The 17620-nt window shown below is 45.9% G+C and overlaps 8 protein-coding genes across 9 annotated transcripts; 2 read left to right on the forward strand and 6 right to left on the reverse strand.

Moving 5' to 3' along the window:
* Window positions 1-968: 968 nt before the first annotated feature.
* On the forward strand, window positions 969-2378 carry BDCG_06873 (uncharacterized protein; the record flags this gene model as incomplete). Its single annotated transcript, XM_045422630.1, has 2 exons — window positions 969-1090; window positions 1733-2378. The coding sequence occupies 2 exons, from the start codon at window positions 969-971 to the stop codon at window positions 2202-2204; spliced, it is 594 nt and encodes a 197-aa protein (XP_045278227.1). The 3' UTR covers window positions 2205-2378.
* Window positions 2379-2694: 316 nt separating this feature from the next.
* BDCG_06874 (uncharacterized protein) lies at window positions 2695-4102 on the reverse strand. Its single transcript, XM_045422631.1, has 3 exons — window positions 3795-4102; window positions 3535-3738; window positions 2695-3458 (listed from the first exon to the last, which is right to left on the reverse strand). Exons 1-3 carry the CDS (start codon window positions 3906-3908, stop codon window positions 3096-3098), a joined length of 681 nt encoding a protein of 226 aa, XP_045278228.1. The 5' UTR covers window positions 3909-4102; the 3' UTR covers window positions 2695-3095.
* Window positions 4103-4136: 34 nt separating this feature from the next.
* Window positions 4137-6289, reverse strand: BDCG_17418. Of its 2 annotated transcripts, XM_045426547.1 has the most exons (3): window positions 6204-6289; window positions 6056-6127; window positions 4447-5927 (listed from the first exon to the last, which is right to left on the reverse strand). In XM_045426547.1, exon 3 carries the CDS (start codon window positions 5634-5636, stop codon window positions 5199-5201), a length of 438 nt encoding a protein of 145 aa, XP_045281885.1. In that variant the 5' UTR covers window positions 5637-5927; window positions 6056-6127; window positions 6204-6289; the 3' UTR covers window positions 4447-5198. The 2 variants fall into 2 exon arrangements, with proteins under 2 accessions (XP_045281884.1, XP_045281885.1); XM_045426546.1 differs by having other exon boundaries at window positions 4137-5948; window positions 6056-6289.
* Window positions 6290-6971: 682 nt separating this feature from the next.
* BDCG_06875 (uncharacterized protein) lies at window positions 6972-7257 on the reverse strand (the record flags this gene model as incomplete). Its single annotated transcript, XM_045422632.1, has 2 exons — window positions 6972-7043; window positions 7135-7257. The coding sequence occupies 2 exons, from the start codon at window positions 7255-7257 to the stop codon at window positions 6972-6974; spliced, it is 195 nt and encodes a 64-aa protein (XP_045278229.1).
* Window positions 7258-11892: 4635 nt separating this feature from the next.
* BDCG_17419 (uncharacterized protein) lies at window positions 11893-12308 on the reverse strand. Its single transcript, XM_045426548.1, has one exon. It carries the CDS (start codon window positions 12187-12189, stop codon window positions 11944-11946), a length of 246 nt encoding a protein of 81 aa, XP_045281886.1. The 5' UTR covers window positions 12190-12308; the 3' UTR covers window positions 11893-11943.
* A 466-nt stretch (window positions 12309-12774) lies between these two features.
* BDCG_17420 (uncharacterized protein) lies at window positions 12775-13181 on the reverse strand (the record flags this gene model as incomplete). Its single annotated transcript, XM_045426549.1, has 1 exon — window positions 12775-13181. One exon carries the CDS (start codon window positions 13179-13181, stop codon window positions 12846-12848), a length of 336 nt encoding a protein of 111 aa, XP_045281887.1. The 3' UTR covers window positions 12775-12845.
* A 714-nt stretch (window positions 13182-13895) lies between these two features.
* Window positions 13896-14090, reverse strand: BDCG_17421 (uncharacterized protein; the record flags this gene model as incomplete). The annotated part of the gene is made up of 1 exon (XM_045426550.1): window positions 13896-14090. One exon carries the CDS (start codon window positions 14088-14090, stop codon window positions 13896-13898), a length of 195 nt encoding a protein of 64 aa, XP_045281888.1.
* A 469-nt stretch (window positions 14091-14559) lies between these two features.
* BDCG_06878 (small G-protein GPA2) lies at window positions 14560-15957 on the forward strand (the record flags this gene model as incomplete). Its single annotated transcript, XM_045422633.1, has 5 exons — window positions 14560-14689; window positions 14785-14969; window positions 15045-15208; window positions 15288-15546; window positions 15616-15957. 5 exons carry the CDS (start codon window positions 14560-14562, stop codon window positions 15955-15957), a joined length of 1080 nt encoding a protein of 359 aa, XP_045278230.1.
* Window positions 15958-17620: the final 1663 nt, after the last annotated feature.

Consider the following 17620-nt stretch of genomic DNA (forward strand, 5'->3'; position numbering starts at 1 on the left):
TGCGGGAAGCTGCGGGAAGAGCAACCACACCGCGCCCGGAAGGGGGGCCCCTGGGGTCGGGGGGCAGGATAAAAGGAAGAGAGGCGGATTGGATTGATACTTGATGTACATTACGTTTAGCATACCTCTGCTAGGGGTATTGATAGCGGGGCTTGAAGGATGCGAGACCAACACGAGGGGAAGTATCTATGTAACATTGGGAACGGTAGGTGCTGGCTCATGAATTAACTCCCCAGGCGACGAACGATATTATTTAGCGGCTGACAGTATTCATAGTTGGGCAACGGAATAACGTCTGACAAGCCGAGACCGAAGCGAAGGTTATCTATGTAAGGGACCTGTGGCTTAGTGAGGGTTTCCACAATCAAAAACTATATATCCAAAATCGAGGAGAATTTCTGAGAATCGTTAGTAAGGTTTGCAGGCATGTCTGATATCGGCAACCAAACCGTTAGGTGGAATTGTACTGTACAAAAGTCAGGTAGAATTAGCGTATTATTGTAAACGATGAAGTATGTTGAATAAATCTCCTTCGCAACATAGCGAAAGTGCTCTAGTCAAGTAGAGCCAAAACGTGGTCGAGAATCTGAGGCAGGTAGCGGCTACTGGCGTCAGCCCCAGTGCCAACCGCTCTTGTTTCATGGTCTATCCTACGAGGGCATCATTTCCGCATCAATAGGAAGCCATAACCGTCACAACTAGAGGTCCAGGCTTTGACAACGATCTCCGCGATAGTGTGCTTTGGTAGTAGTTTAGGTAGGAAGGTTTTGACCCTGGAATGGTGGAGGTGGAGCTAGACCAGCGAGGGATCCAGATGATTCTGCAGTTACTCTGATATGCACGGTGGGCAGTTGCCTGCATACGTTGCTTTAAGCTTTTTTACTGAGTTGCGGTTGCTGTGTTCTGCACGGGCGGCTTTAAATAGTTGCAGAAGACATAGTGCTTGGTCATTGCCGAGCTGGGTCCCGATGTCAGTCGGGACATCCCACGTTGCTGGGCTACGGCGTTCGATTACCGAAACTGGGCCGCGACCTTGGGACCTCCAGATGGTGTTAGTCTCGGAGGTCGTTCACCGATTTCTGGAGCCTTGGTAGGTATCGGCTGCCATTGGTCCCAGTGAAATATTTGATCCTCTGCTTCCCGAGAGCCACATCGAGGGTTCCGATGTTGCGGGTAATCTAATGCAGCGTGGATCACCATGGTTGCCGCGAAGTTGTACAGCTAACCTTAACTTTGAGTAGATGTCTCCTCAAATCAATGGAGCCATTCCTGGTTTAGTTAACGAATCAGATAAGGGAATTCCGATCTGGCAGTAATCAAGTAAGTTACCTCGGTATCTACCGCCCGCAGTCGACCAGTAAAGTGGTGTGATGGCTGCTGGACGGATGGCTGCCAAAACTAATAGATGGATTCTAAGATGCCCATTACAGGACGGAACAAGGAATCACGAAATCTCGCACTTTCTGGGGCCAGAAGTCCTAAAAACTCTAATAAACAAGACAAAGTTTCGTGTAGTCAAGCAAATGGTGGCATGATTATCATTCCTCTCAGCTGGTCAGTGGATTGCCAAATATTCTGAAATATTTCTTTCGGTTAGCCTCCTAATCAGTAGAATTATCAGCGACGAAGCTGCTGATATTATTAAAACGCCTAGACTTTCTCTTCGCAAACCTCTTCTGATACCCATAAAAATAAAATAGTAACGAGGCTCGATACGACCTTACTATTGTAGCCTGTCAAATCATGAAAGAATCGGAGGAGCAACAATCCCCCGCAGAGGCGGACAGGTGCTCGCTTCGTGTCACCCAGTAATCAACTGGGCTTACGACGAGTCAACCTTAAAACCCCGTAACATAACCACCAACTCTTCCCTCTCGGCTGTAGGTGGTGTCAGCCGTCAAAGCCGAGCTCGCATTCCGGAAGTGGGATGCCAGACCGTCACCACCCTGCTGGGTGATCGACACTTCAAGGCCAGAGAGACCCAGTCCTCCGAAGTGGCCTCAAGGAGGCGAACTCTTCCAAGAAAATTTACGAGCATAATGAAAGCCATGAATCCACCCTGTTTAATGGCAAATAAGATTGAGGGTTTTCCGGCTGCTATTTTCGGGGATTGGGGGATGCCCGCCCTCGTTTTGCGGCTGAGGATAGGATCCCTGTTTGGTCTGGATTATATGGAAGCCGGCATGAGAGAGTGGCTAAAGTAATGTTCCATTCAAGTTAGAAACGAAAGGATAGCAGCGTCATATTTTTGCCGTGGTGGGGCGAGGATTGGATTGATGCGAGGAAGGTGTTGAGATACACGTATTATTATTGTTGTTGGGGGCGGCCATCCACGCGGTCAAGCCAGTTTAGCGGCCAACTGTTAGGGCTGATTATTCATCAAATAAGCTCGCGTGGGACGCTATTCCGGAAATAGAATAATATCAACTTTCTGGAGATGTGATTGGTTCTACCTTCACGCCAAGATATTTTAATTTGGAAGGTTAGGTGGGGCTGTGGGCCATTTATCAGGCTTCTGGTTGGCTGACTTGATCTCCGCTGCGACGGTCAAACTTTGGTACCTTTCAAGGTTATATGTTAAGCGTATATTAGGTTGTCTCAACCTCTTATCACGAGTTGGGGACTTTAAACACTGCCTAAGTCGGAGCTGACTGGGGGCCTGACACCTGATAAGGACAAGGCGACTTGGGTAGGTATTGCATTATTAAATTGGTGTGCATTAGGGATTGGTATTCTAAGAACTTGTGCAGGATATCAGCGGTATCGGACTGCAGTTATTGGCGAACTTTGCAAGGCCTAATGAAAACATAAATGAAGTGCTTGAAAACAGGGAGCGGTCAAGCCCAGGCACAAAGGAGCAGTCTCCAAAATCTTCGTAGGAATACACATCATGCGTCAATTAAAAGGTAGCTAATTCGGATCATTTCAAAACCACCTACATCCGTAGACGAAAAGAAGGAATAACCAACCACCCTGTAAGCGCCGAGCATGTGTTCTATTTACAAGCAGAGTCCCAGACGAAAAAAAAAATAGAATAGAAATAGGAATATCATCAAGTCATCCCAATATGCCGCTCCCTCACAAGCCATCTGTTTCTACAACCCATCGGAGTTAGAGCTGTATTCCCCTTGATCGCTATTCGTCTTCAAAGCCTCCTTATCAAAGTAATATTGCGGGCCGGAACTTGACATTGTATATGGCACGATATCGAACTTGTCTGGTGTTAGAATGTCGTCAATCGTGCCGTCCGTCGCTGATCTCAGCAGATCAAGCTCTGCGGTTAAATTTTGAATGCGAGAGTTGAGTTGCTGTACTTCTTCTGTTCGCTGGTGATAGGATTGAAGCAGATTTTGATGTTTGCTATGAAGATCATGTAGCTTGCCTTCGAGGCTTTTCAGGTGTCTTTCCTTTCTTTCTCGAAACGCACGTTGAGACGCTCTATTTTGAGCGCGCCGCCTCTTTGAGATTGGAGATGTGGTTAGCTGTAAGTCACTGAATTTGGGATATCGAACGTTATTGAACATCAATGCTTACTAGGTGCATGTTGGAAACATTTTCCTTGTCTTTAGAACTATTTGGTTTATTTCGTCGCCTATCATGCTCATCAAGTGTGGTGGAACCAATATATTCTACAGGAATCTTCCCTGCCATGGGGTCATAGTAAGGCGCTGAATCGTTGCCAAACGGAATCATGTCATAAGGAGTTCCCATGTTTGTGTATATCGAATGTGTCATGCCCTAAATTCATTCATCAGCCAAAATCCAGGTGAAATGTAAGATTGAGGCAGGCCTACGCTGGGAGATGTGGGGCTGGATAGATCTGAAGCAACCTCTGCTGGTCCAGCGTTGAAAGGAAGCTGTAATGATTCAGGGGAGTGGGGAGGAGAGACGGCGAATCTGTAATCCATTTCCAATATGAATGAAGAATACCCCTGGAAGATTCGATTCTAGCACGAATTCAATATTGGTATGTAATTGTAGGAGCAATCACCATTCTGGGTGATTGATTGCCAAACAGCATGAAATATGAAGGCGACAATCGAGGTTCAAACATCTGAAGGGGTTTGTCTCTCTATAATATAAGCAAATTTCTCCACAAAACCTTCCTCGCCATTTCTAGGACAACCCCCCCCCCCCGCCACCCTCCTACTATCTTGATCCCGAAAATATCACAGCTCATATCGACTCTTGGCCCCGAGCACTAATAAGTCAAAGAAACTACGTGCGCTGAGCGCGCTGTCAGCGATATTTTAGTGATTATTGGCAATGACTCGCTTCCCGTGAAAATAGCAAGGTTTACCAGACGCATGCTAAAAGCTCTCTCCGGTTCGTATATGCCGAGTGGACGATGAAAGAGAAATTGGGCGATATAATTCGAACGGATGGCATTGGGTCATGTCATGGCGCCTCGCTGCTGAGTGATGCTATGCTGTCTGAGGAATATTTTGCGCATCTTGCCCCATGTTCCGCCACGGAATAAGCACAATTGAATCACCCCCACCCCTTCATACAAAAACCGGTTTAGCTGCGCGGTCTCGAGGTGCGCAATGCCCGCCTTGAGACAAGCTTTCAGTTCCATCAACATGGGCCTATAGAGGGGAATCCTCTCTGTACACGGAAACACACCGGAAAAGTCAACAGGGGGTGAATCCCTAGCTGAACCTTGGACATTTCATTATTTTGTTAACTATAACTCCTTTTACTTGGCCGGTAGTTACAATGACGACCAAGCTAAAACTACAGATTAGATCGGATTGATTTCGATCCATCCTGAAAAACGCGAATGACACTCCTCCGTTTCCCCTCCATTTCCCTCTTTCAGAGTATCGGCGCGGTGCACGACTATTGGTTGAGATAATAGTTTAATGGATATTTATTGGCAGAGATATCCACACAATTCTGGGGATAAAAAGGGCGGCGGGAAGTTTCTCTTGTGATTTCGGGACGGTCATAAATCTCATGAGTCTTCTATCATCGACCACGCCAGGAGGTGATTTGGCAGTCCAACAAGGCTAGCACCGCTTGCCTGTTGCCACTCTGCATCGTATCGCCATTCCGGAGAGGTGTCGGCCGCCTTTTCCTAGCTGACCTGGGTAGACTCGAACTCCAGGAATTGAATGTGAGCCCTCGTTTGTCTCCCTTGCTTGCTTTTATGGAACTTGTTTGTTTGCCTCCCACTGTTGAAAAGCCCTTGACAACTACCTGGCGTGCAGCGTGAATAATCCGCTGGGATGAATATGAGGACTAAAGAAAATGCACCAGCTGATCCGCTCCGCATTCCCACCGCAAATCGTTCTCTTTCGTGCTATTATTATTTCTGCCGTGGTAATCAGAATGCATGGAAGAAAGGTTTTTAGTCTTTCGAACTGTTCACTTCGAATGATCGCGAGTCCTATCTTCCCGTTTGGCGTGAGGGTTAGTTGGGCAGAAACTAACCCCATAGAGTCAGGCGCAGCATCGGCCTCGGGAAGATATTGGCCAGTAGGAGCATGCAAAAGCGAATCGCGAAGTTGCTGGTCATTTTTGCCTGGCAGAATGCTGAATTGTGATTGGCAACATTTATCACTTCCCCTTGGCGTAGGGCTGAACTTGGGGTATTCAAGTAGAGATCCTCTTAAAATAGCCCCAATTTCCATGCGTCACGGCGGTTATTTCCAGCGGTGAGCGCTTTTGACAGCAATCCTCTAGTATCCCGAAGCCCCGGTCAAAATCATCGGCGTTGCGGACGCTATTCCAAGGCGACCATCACCCGACCCTCTCCCTTTTTTCTCTCATCCCTCCCTCCTTATCTTCATTTCGGGAGAAGTCGAGTGGTATCCCAGCAGAGCAGCTCACCACCAGCATCAATCGGTAGTTAACCGTTCCAGCATACATAACTACACGCTTTTCTCTCTCCAGCAGTATGAGGTAAGCACTGGGACACATATCTAGCGGATGCAGTAAGCAGCCTATAATTTAGTCAGCCATTCTAGACATGAGAAGTGACCAATGCCACGAGGAAAGGCATCGGCGTCGATAACACCCCAAGGATACGACAGCGGAACCAGGCACAGACAAGATGATTAGCTACCAAATCATTTCTCAAGGATATGCAGAATGCTGGAGCACAACGATAGTGATCGGCGTCCTAATTGGCAATTTTGCCGTCAATGCTCTGTTTGAGTTTAAACCAGACGAAACACCGGAAATGTGTACAGACGCACGTATCTCAGACCAGCAATTTTAACGAAACTCCTACCGAGCTAACAAGCCCAGCCTTGGAACCCGGGGCCAAAGCATTTTGTGGATAAATATGCCGGTGGCCCCCAAACAAAATGATACGAACATACTTTTGGGCTAGTGTTGGAAAATGAGTTTATTTTGGGTGGAGAAAGAGGCCAAAGGAGGGTGGGTGGCCCAGCGTGGCCGTCCTACCATGCTGTCTTCTGCCAGTTGGGAATTCATCACCTAAGGTAGACCATTTTGGAGATGCGATCTTTCGTCTCCTAGTTACGAGGCTCCACCAGCCTTTCTCTCTCCAGAGTGCGATTGGGACGGTGTTTGAATCTCTGCCTGTCCTACGTACATGTACATATCATATCATACCTGCTCATTCTCGGAGAAAGTCACCGATGTTTTTGGCTCATCCCGCTGTTTCCATGCTCCTCTCTGCGCGATGTCCCAATCCGCCTGGAAACAAAATGGGTACTCCACACCGGGAGCGTAGGGCGAAGGGCAAGTTTTATTTGGTGGCCAGCTTCATTGAGAGAAGAACACAGAGAGAGCCGGGGAACCCTATTTCGGACGCATTGTCTACTTGACAAGTCTTACCGGTCCCCAAAACGTGGAGTTGATACCTTTACTCGTTGTGTGCAGCTTTTGTGTGAGGTTCCAGTGAATATAACTGACATTGGAAATTTTGAGGGAGAGATATTCAGGCCGCGCATTTATTGACATAAGAGAAGCAGATGCACATACCAGAACTGTTAACTTCATGTCAAGAGAGGATATGCGAGCTCTAGGTCCCTAAAGCCGTCTACTGTCGAAACTTCGAAGTAGTAAGACTGGAAAAAACGAGCATTGATCATTCATGAGTCAACTTGAAAGAAGGAGAAGAAGAAAGCGTCAGCAGGATTGAATACTTGAGCTGCTAACATCAGACCTCAGTGAAGTGAAAGACCCCATTATATCCTCTTTGCTGTCTACTGGGTCAAGGGATACCACTAGTAGTCCATCTGGGCCGCTCTGGGGCGCATCAATTCCTTGTGATCTGGCCATGTTCATCAATATCTGGCTCTATTCAGACCTGATTTTGAGCCTTCTCTAGTCAGCAGGTACTTGCAGGGGAATCCTCCAAGTATACAGCTTATACAATTATTGGACTGACCTTTTGCCTTCTAGTCGCAATACTTTTGGGAGCTTGATTCTTCAGGGATTATAGCCGCCGGGCTAGCAAGTTTCATGGCTGCTGAGAGACGTGATGGTATCGGTATATGCCAGATTAACCACCCAAGCTGTTCCTAGGAAGCAGAATGGAATGTGCGTGATGTGTCCCATACAAACTGATGGGGGGGAAACTGCAACTGAGATCTCAATGTCACCATAACGGCACAGGATTGAAAACTCCTCAGCCATGTGGTGTCTGTTTGGCGGTCTGCATATGTTCGTGTATAAATCTCATCTGGCAAAAAGATGACGTGGGGTGTTAACCATTGTGCCAAAAGGATTAAACCTTAGTAAGGGTAACCCATCTTAAGATATTGTATAGGGACGGGAGGAAGGGCCAGACGAAACTTGAGTTTGCTGTTTCATATCTCTAGTTATGAACAGCGGATGTATTACAGTGAGCACATCATTCTTCATGTCTGAATGCAAGGATTAAGTAGGTCTTTTTGCGTTGCTGACGTATACAACATCATATTACTTTGTAGTTTCGAGCACAGAAACTGATCTGCTCATGAATGTCTGAAGCAGTTCCACAGCTTAATATTTGTAACTGAGGACGACACTAGAACAGCTGAAATGTGCTGGCTACTTCCCGTCCATGTCAAATTGAGAACGTTCCCGGAAATTCTGGCTTTATAGATCGTCTTAATGCTACTCCTTTTAGACTCGATTTGGTTATACCTGGAATCAACCACCCCGGCAGAAGCACGAGTATATTCAAGCTTTTATATTTTAAATACATTTTATTTGCTGTTGGGTCCTTTCTTTTCGACGGCCGATCCGTCTTCTCGTCGAGCTATAGATTTCGAGTTTACCTAAGATATTTCTGGCATGTAGCCTTTAGCTGGCTCTAGTAAGCTGAGAAATCCTTTACCATAGCAATGGCGAAGATATCTTTATTGAAGTATAGAAGAATATCTGTCTCTTTCCCTTCGCAAAGATTCTTTGCCCACTGGAGCTTGTGGCCTACAATCGTCCACCCCAAATGTAGACTGGAAAAAGGTAAGCCTGGACATCGGAAAAATATCACGGGCAATAAATATCATTGTTGAACCCTGTCAAGTGATGTCCTAGTAGATAAGAGCTGCAGTAGTAGTGAAGGAAATATAAATTTCCGGTAAGAACACGCATTAAGAACACGCATCATAGGGGATAGAAAGCGAGATTGCCGCCGCTAAGCCAGTTGCGGTCCCTATTATTGATCAGGGTCAACGAACTAGTTCAACTTGATGCACATGTACTGTACATGTACATGATCGAGCTCGTAAATAATGCTTCGGCAGCAATCAATTGTTGGATGGGGATAGCTGTCGAATGTACTACACGAGCGGATTTGTCAGCTCTACTTGCCCAAGAATAGTTATAATATATTTACCTAACAACCAATAATCCCTGCATACTAGAGGCTTCAAACGGACAAATGTTGCAAACAGAGAATTATTGGCAGCGAGGGAACCAGCCAATGCTGCTGCATCTACAGTCTGTAGTTCGTGATTAAATGGTTGAAGAATATTTTCTGGGGTCTGATTAACGATTTAGAATGTTCGACGCGGGTATGTGCAACCACGGGAGGCGCAGATGAGTCGATGCTAGTCCATCGGAGCTCCGAAACTCCTCGTCTAACAAAGGAGTGTATCGCTCCATTCCTGCAAAAAGAATGGAATGCATGTAAGAAAATAGTGCGCAGACTGAGGGAACGATCGAGTTCAATAATTGTGGCTTAAAAAGAAGAAAAAGAATATTAAATTGTCCGAGAACAGTGTTACGATCTGCAACCTGAGCCAATAATAATTGCATTGTTTGGAAACGGATTGAGCAAGCGCGGGAGGACGAAGGCAAGGAGAAAAGGAGAGAGGGGAGGTAGAGACCACTATATTATTCGTCATTCCACCAGTATTCATGGGTGATGATACACCAGTCTCTTCAGTTTCGATGCGCTTCATCGCCTCGCGAGACATGTCCGATGATCGGGACCGGAAGGTAATCCGCCTGCCGGGAGAGACACCTGCCCCGCTGGTTTTCGGTCAAGCAGGCTGGTTAGGGACTGGAAACTAGAAAGTGGCGAAGAAAGACGAAAAATGAGAAAAGATTCACAAGATTGGCAGATATATCCGCCGAGCGGAGGGTGATCTGCTCGAGATTTCAGAGAAGTTCCACAGGAAATAGTAATGGGAACCGGCAACTTGTTCCTTCTGCAGAAGGGACTGACCTTTCCTCATTAGTGAAGGATTGTCTGCAGAGAACCAAAGCGCGCTCAGTCTTCTCTTCCTGAGAGGAATAACCGCGACTGGAGACACGAATCATTTGCATCGAATCATTTGCATTGAAAGTGATACATGTGAAGTTGAGTACTCCGTACTCTGTAGACTTTCAGGTGGTCGAGACGGATAGCAATACTTTGGCGCCATACTTTCGGAAGTAAACTCCCGTGAAATGGTTTGACTAGTATTGGTTTATCTCAGCGGGCTCAGACCCTCTGGCTCGGTTTGAACGGGTTGCAGCATTATTATTAACTAGTTAATCCGGCATGACACTAACCTACTTTTGATACAAGTCATGTGCTCAGAGCAATCCTCGCCAGAGGGTCTGAGAAGAAATGGTTCCATCTTCAATGGAGATTCCTGAGATTTACAAGGATTTTTCAGATTCTTCAACTTTGACTTTCTATTACTATATACCCACATATCTTTGAGATTTGAAAATCACCTTAGCTTATAGCTAAAGAGAAGAAGAATAGAAATATTTCTTTAATATTTCAAAAAAATCTATATTTAAGATAGATGTATACTCTTAAAAATGATCATATTTTTTGATCTCAGAATTTCTAAGAGCTTTTTTTTATATGAGGAATTGAATTAAAATTCCTGTGTTCAAAAACACACTGGTCAACTTTGAGGTGATACTTCTATCCTAAGAACTTGAGATATGAATATAAAAATCAGATATGTCATGAGAACATTGTTATTCTAAGGTTTCAAGATGATACAGAAATGATGAATCTATGAAGTTGAGTTGGAATTCTCTTCCATACTCAGGGTACTGAGCAAATCCTTCCTGTGTTGCTAACAATCAGGAACTGTTTCTTCTCAGACACTTCGCAAGATAACATCACTCACATGACCTGATTTTACTATTTGGGTTAGCTTATTGCTTATTTGAGGTTAGCTCATGACATAATCATCAATCCAGTGTTAAAACAGCAATGAATATCTGGAGAAGCGTCTGAGCTTGCTGAGATAAAGTATTGGTAGGGTATCCCTCAACTGCAGGCGACGACACAATTAGCGTCGTGCCTTACTGCCTTGATATGGCCAATAGGAAAGCTGAATTAGAGGCTTCCAGCCGATAAGCAAGTCATCAATTGGGTTGGCAGAAAATTACACTAATTGTGTCGTCGTCTCCAGACGAGGGGATATAGATCGATAGATCGATGCTTTGCACGACGAAAGAAAATCCTCAACCCAACGCGTGAGTTATTTAAGAGATATATAATTAAAAAAAAAAAAAAAAAAAAAAAAAAAAAAAAGCATGGGACCGCTCAATTGGAGCCACTTCTCACTGGGTGTATCGAATTCCATGAATAATAAGTCAACGGATTTGTTCAGGGGAGTGAAAACGACCAGGATTGAGCCGCGATGCCGCAATCCTAGCATCAACCCATGTCCAGGCAACTCGCAATCTTTGTTTCAGAGTCGCTACTGCATGGTTCCAACCGGAAGCAGCCGCAGACGCGGGGATTATACGGACCGGACGCGAGAGCGAGCGGTTTTGGTTTCACGATGCAGCCTGATTGGATTGTCAGGCTGAAAATTTTCCCGGCCATATAAGTAGAGCGTTATGCCGTAGAGAGAGTTAACGAGCACTTCGTCTCTCATATATTTTCACAGTTCTCAGGATGACCACTCTCACGCAGCGTTTGAACATGGCAGGGTTATAAGTGGTGCTGTCGCTAGGCCCTTAAGTTCAGCTGACTGAAAATGAAAATTGTAAACAATCAGAATTTTTGTTTTCCTGTGGCTCAGCCATTTGGAAGTGGTGTAGGTTTTAAAAATGGAGGATGACGAAGCAAGCAGTATAAATTCGAAAGCAAACCATAATAGAAAGCGAGCGAACAAGCAGAAATATTTGGAGCTATGGAGCTTTCTGAGGTGTTTTGAGCAATCACCGCCAATGGGGCAATCATTCCTGTGTGAAGAATCATTTTGTTTGCTGGTCGTTTCCGTTTCACCGCACCCCTCATAAAATCGAAAACATCAGAAAAGCCCTGAGCTGATGAGTGGACGCTGGTTTGGAAGCCACAGGACACAGGATGTGAATGGATGAACTCCACCCCAATGCCCGTGTCTTCGGATTACAGGTTATAAGAAACCCGATAATTCGAAGCAGAAAGGTGGCGTTCAAAGCGGAAGATCATCACAGAAATTTTGCATCCGTTCCTCAAGGAAAGAGTGTCAGCTCTAACTAAAATTCCTCAACAGCGGGTGTTAGTTAACGTCTTTTCTTGGCTGGCTGGTCGAATTATGGGCCAAGATTGCAGGAGGGGCTCAGCTGGCTCACAATGCGTTCTGAAACGCTGAACCGTGCCAAAGGAGCCAGCTCTCTGAAAATCTTCAACGGTTTGGTCATCGAGGCGTGGAGACTCAGGTCGGACCAGCTAAATAGCGTCAATTTTTCGGCAATATCCTCAGCCACCTTTTCGCATCCTGTTGTCAGAAGTGCAAGCTCTGCTTTTCTTTTTTGTCGTCTGCGCTTCTCTTTTGCCATATTCGCATGTTTTCATATTGTCATTCCAAATTCCTTCCATCGCGGGGCTTGCCTGGGTAATAATAACAATGGCAAACGGATTTTGCTCGAGATTCTTGTTCTGCCATACAGTAAAATTACTGGTAGGTAGGTCGTGAAAGGCGAGGCAAAGAGTGTGACAATTTCATTGGCTTGACGATCATGAGTGCATGAATACGATTGTCGTTGAATAATTGGTGGTAAATAATTTGCAGGAGATGTTCTCTGATAATCTGCTAGGTCTCGACACACCATGCGAATAAGGCGAAGTGAAGAAAGTTTCACGGGATGATAACTGTAATAATGAGTTGTTTATTAGTTGTAAATAGGTGACACGGTGAAGCGAGATCCTACAAGGAAATGTTGTTTTAACCTCCATCATCATGCCGCTTAGGACCCCATGCAATGGGCAAGACAAGAGTCATATACCCATAATGGAATGGTGAAACGCGATTCACGAATTTCCTCTATCCTACATAAAACCCACATGGGGACGAGCCGACACACCGTCCCGTCGCCATTTATTCGGGATAGCCATCTGATTGGGCAACGGACGCTTGTTCTCATGCTGATAGGTTTTTCTGATAAAGATTCCCAATCGACCCTTGAAAAAGTTCTTGGCTGCTTCCAGGGCTGGATTAGCGGGCCGGAAGGCTAATGCAGCTAAGATCATAGTGCGCTGTTCGGCCAATTACTGCCCGTATTTGCAGACAAATGGTGCAATGGATAATTTGATAATTTGATAATTGGGCGGTGGCTTGATGGCGAACCTTAAGCCGCCAGCAGCAGCCCATCCCACCCAGGTTCGATGGCTGAACGTTCCACGGTTTGTTTCCGCGTGCGCCAGACCTGGGAGATGGGTCGTTCAGTAGGTTCAGTAGTCGGAGTAATAGTCGTAAATCCTGCAAGAACTTGATGTCAATATAGGAAACGTAGGACAACAGGATGAGGAGGAGGAGGAGGAGGGCAGGCATCTAGATCTAATCACAGACTGATCGCCAATAGCAGTAGCTGGAATTGCCATTCAGCCACCTTCCACCCTTTGCACGACCCTGAGCCGCCTCGCAGACTGGGGAATGTGCATGGCTGCGAGTCTGAGATGGATGCTGGATGCTGGATGCTGGATGGAACTAGCCGGCCTCCTGTTTGCCCATGCGCGGCTAGCACTGACTAGTGGACATTGGACAGCAAACCCGCCGAAACAACGACAACTCATTGCATTTCTTCCCTGACAATCATCACACAGACTTCTCCCAACAACAACAACAACAATAACAGCGACTCCTCTCCCATTCTTTCTCGCCAATTCACCGCGTCGTTGTGGAGGCCGGTGCTGCGTGAATGGCCTTGTGTTGCGCGATAGTATAGCCAGTCGTGGCCTTTCCCCCTCGCATCTCACTCACCCTTAATCTCCATCGCGATCCAAGCCCAAAGAAACTCCTCAGTGAGCGCTGCGTTTCTCTCAAGCAATAGCCCCTCACACAACGTCAAAACCGGTTTCAATCGACAATTCAACGGCCATTAACCCATCGCATATTTCGTCCCACGTCACTTGAACTCTGCAAAACCCTCGCTCTCGGATAGGTCCCCGTTTGTTTCCCCTGCGCTACTCTTTCGCCGCTGTATGGCGGACATATAAAGAGCACAGAGCACAGAGCACAAGGCTAGACCTCCAGCTGTCAACTGCATCATACTTCCTTCGGGTTATTCGGGCCCGTTTTGCCTGGTCGTACTATTTTCAGCGGGGCATTGGAGCCGCGGGAGGAGGCGCATTGTCGTACCAAACGGCACTTGGTTACCCCACGAGTAGATACTGCCATACGGTTCTTGTGCCACCGGGATTCTGCGTTATTATTCGTTCCCGATATCTTCAAGAATCTCATGTCTGCTGACTTATTACCGGTATGTGCTCCCATTCTTCGGCTTCCCGCACACGCTTAGCCACGGGGGCCAGAATGCGACAATGTTTGGCTTCCCCGTGCTCACGCGTGGGCTGGTGGTTTTACCCTAAACCTAGCATGCTGATCGAATTGTGGTATGGATAGACGGCGATTATTAAAGATTGAATTAATTCGGTATGTATGGGCCAATGTATAACTCTATTCGCGATGCCTGGATGTTTTACTTCCTTATGTCAACCCACTCCGGACCACCTCTTCTTCCGATTGTAAAGGGATCTATAAAACCTATAAAATGAGGAGGCCGCCGATACACCCCTCCCCTGCGAGGAGAATGACTGCCCCTGATGCTTGTCGATTTGGACCCTGGATGGGGACTTGGTTCCATTTCTTCATTATATCAGCTAATCACCCTACGTTTATATTGAAAGGTTCACGCATTCGCATACAAACCATGGGTTGCGCAAGCTCTACCCCTGTCGATCCACAGGACAGGATAGCAGCTAGGCAAACAGCTACAATCGATAAGATGATCCGGATGGACAAAAAGGTCCAAGATCGGACAGTGAAGATTCTCCTGCTCGGTATGTCAAACAAAATCCCATTGCCACCGAGTGTAATTTTATATGTCTGCATAATTATTAGCAGAGCGGACATGTTTTGATATTTCTAATTTTAGGCGCCGGTGAATCTGGCAAGTCGACCATTATTAAACAAATGCGAATTATCCATGCCGGCGGTTTCCCAGAAGATGAACGACGACAAACCCGCGCCGTCATTTACTCTAACTTGGTGGTGGCATTCAAGGTCCTGCTGGATATCATGCGGACGGAGAACATTGACTTCGAGCACGAAGCCACAATGGTATGTGTCTTAACTTGGGTTTTAGTTGCTTAGAAACCACCACTGTCGGCCCTTACTCACATGGACGTCTTGTAGCCACAAGCCCAACTATTAGACTCAACAGAGCCGGATGTAGATTCGGACGAGGCTTTCAGCGACCTCGCCATCAAGGATGCTATGCAGGGAATGTGGCAGGATAAAGGCGTACAACAAGCTGTGTCACGAGGACACGAATTTGCACTTCATGATAATCTTCAATAGTGAGCATATCCAAGGCCTTGGGCATGGCAGCTATCAAAAGGACGGGGGGGAAGATTCCAAACGCTAACAATTCCACAGCTATTTCAAATCTCTCGATCGCGTGTTTACCCCCGGATGGCTACCCGACAATCAAGATATGCTTCATTCCCGACTCCGAACCACTGGTATCACAGAAACCTTATTCGAATTGGGTCAAATAAATTTCCGAATGATGGACGTTGGCGGACAACGGTCAGAACGAAAAAAGTGGATTCATTGCTTCGAAGGAGTGCAATGTCTCTTGTTCATGGTTGCCATGTCAGGTTATGACCAATGTCTTGTTGAAGATCAGAATGCGGTACGTCTAAAACATTCCGTCGTAATCGATGCATGCGCGAACTAACAGAATTGATGTGCTGCAATGTAGAACCAAATGCACGAAGCTATGATGCTTTTCGAATCCTTGGTAAACGGGGAGTGGTTCAAACGGAAACCAGTAATTCTATTCCTCAACAAAATTGATCTCTTCAAGGAAAAGATTGCGATATCTCCAGTCTCGAAACATTTCCCCGACTACCAAGGTCCGGAAGGCAGTTATGAGCCAGCCATCAAGTTCTTTGCCGAACGATTCCGCGGCATCACCCGCGTCCCTGAACGGGAAATTTATATCCACCGCACGAACGCAACGGACACCACCCTTCTAAAAGCCACGATGGATTCCGTGCAAGACATGATTATCCAGAAGAACCTTAACAACCTGATTTTGTAGGTGCACAATTAAACATAAAGTCTACAGCACCATCTCTACACAGATACATCATCTTCCTTCACGGGACAGACAATAGAGTCTTGAAAAATCACTCTGAGTCCGATATCCCCCTCATCCCCCTTGCTCCTCCCTTTCCCCACCTATCCAATTTTCCTCTTCTCAAATCTACATCCTTATTAACAATTCTTCTTCGTTACCAACGAAATGGATTCTGACTTTTTCGGTTGTCTCTACAGTATTGGCAAATGACCCACTGACTAATACCCATATTCCTACGTAGGCTCTAACAAAATCTGGATCATTTGTTATGATTGCCTTCGCAAAGATTTGCTTTTTTGTCTTTATTCTTGTACTTTCTACAACCAACAAGGTCGAACGCATGTAACTACACTCTTCAGACCCATGTATATTTTCCTTGCTAGCTGTTCTATATCTTAGCTTTTCTGGTTTTTTTTTTTTTTTCCTCGTCTTCATACCATTCTACGTTATACCTTATTCCCCTCTACATATTTCTACGTTATTCCTCTCTACTTATCGTTTCTTCTCTTTATTATTTTCTGACTCTGGGCATATGCGCTACAGTGCGCTCTTATTTCCCCTCGGCTTTGACAACTGAATAGCCCCGACGATTATGTTTTTTTATTCTTTTTTTTCTTTAGCGGATGGCATTTTCCTCTGCTCTTCGCATGTTCTTACACAACTATTTTTCTTCCTTCGCGAACCCTTAACTGGGCATGAGATACCTGGGAAATGACCTGGCTACGGCCTTGAATTTCTGTTCCATATTCGGCTTTATATTCTCTTTTTATTAGAGGGATTTCATCATGTTTTACCTATTCTTTATTTTCTTTTTTCTTTCTGTCAATTCTTTTCCTTTTCTGTACTTTTGAGCCCAAAAACCTACTGTCGGTTTTCCTTGTTCTTACCGAGGGCATGGCATAATAAGGGTATACTTTTATGTTTGTCCGTCGCTCTATTTTTCTGTTTTCCCTGGCTCTATGTACCATTATTACCCCTTCTCTCTCCCTCCCAGCGACTAGTTTGTTGGCAAGTTACCCCCATCTCACCTCTTCCGCATTGCTGAGTACAGAACCAGGACATCTTAACGATGGCGCGATATATAATATTAAACGGCAGACGACGTCGAAACTCCTCGAATTGCGATTTGGTCCTCGAGAGCAGGCTGCATGGCGTGTTGGTTTTTTTTTTGCGTTTCAGAGCGACGGGATGAGTGGATGGGGGATGGCAGCTGGCGCGAGCAAGCTAGCTACCCAAGGCCATTGCAGGATAAACATTGCGGGGATTATATCAGGGCGATCGGGATTTATGTCTCTTGACATTGAAAAATTCACTAACACGACATTTTCCCATTGTATCTCCTTCCTGATAGTCGGGGTTCAATTCTCAAACTACTTCTATTTTCGTCTATCCAGACAGTTGTGTGTGTATATAAGTAGGCAAGGGCCTAAGAAGCAAGGGACTTTGAAATGGCAACGAATAGTTGCGAATCAAATCTGACCAGGAGGTTTACGAAATAGCTGGGCACATCATGTTTTCTGAGTCGCGTCGAATTGCGGAGTGAAGTTCGGACTGGCGCGCAGACATCGGTAGACGAGGTGAGTTTGGCGCTTCGGCATACATCTCCACTGTCCGCTCCCTCCCG

The sequence above is a fragment of the Blastomyces dermatitidis genome (genome assembly GCF_000003525.1).
Source record: "Blastomyces dermatitidis ER-3 genomic scaffold supercont1.7, whole genome shotgun sequence".
Taxonomy (NCBI): domain Eukaryota; kingdom Fungi; phylum Ascomycota; class Eurotiomycetes; order Onygenales; family Ajellomycetaceae; genus Blastomyces; species Blastomyces dermatitidis.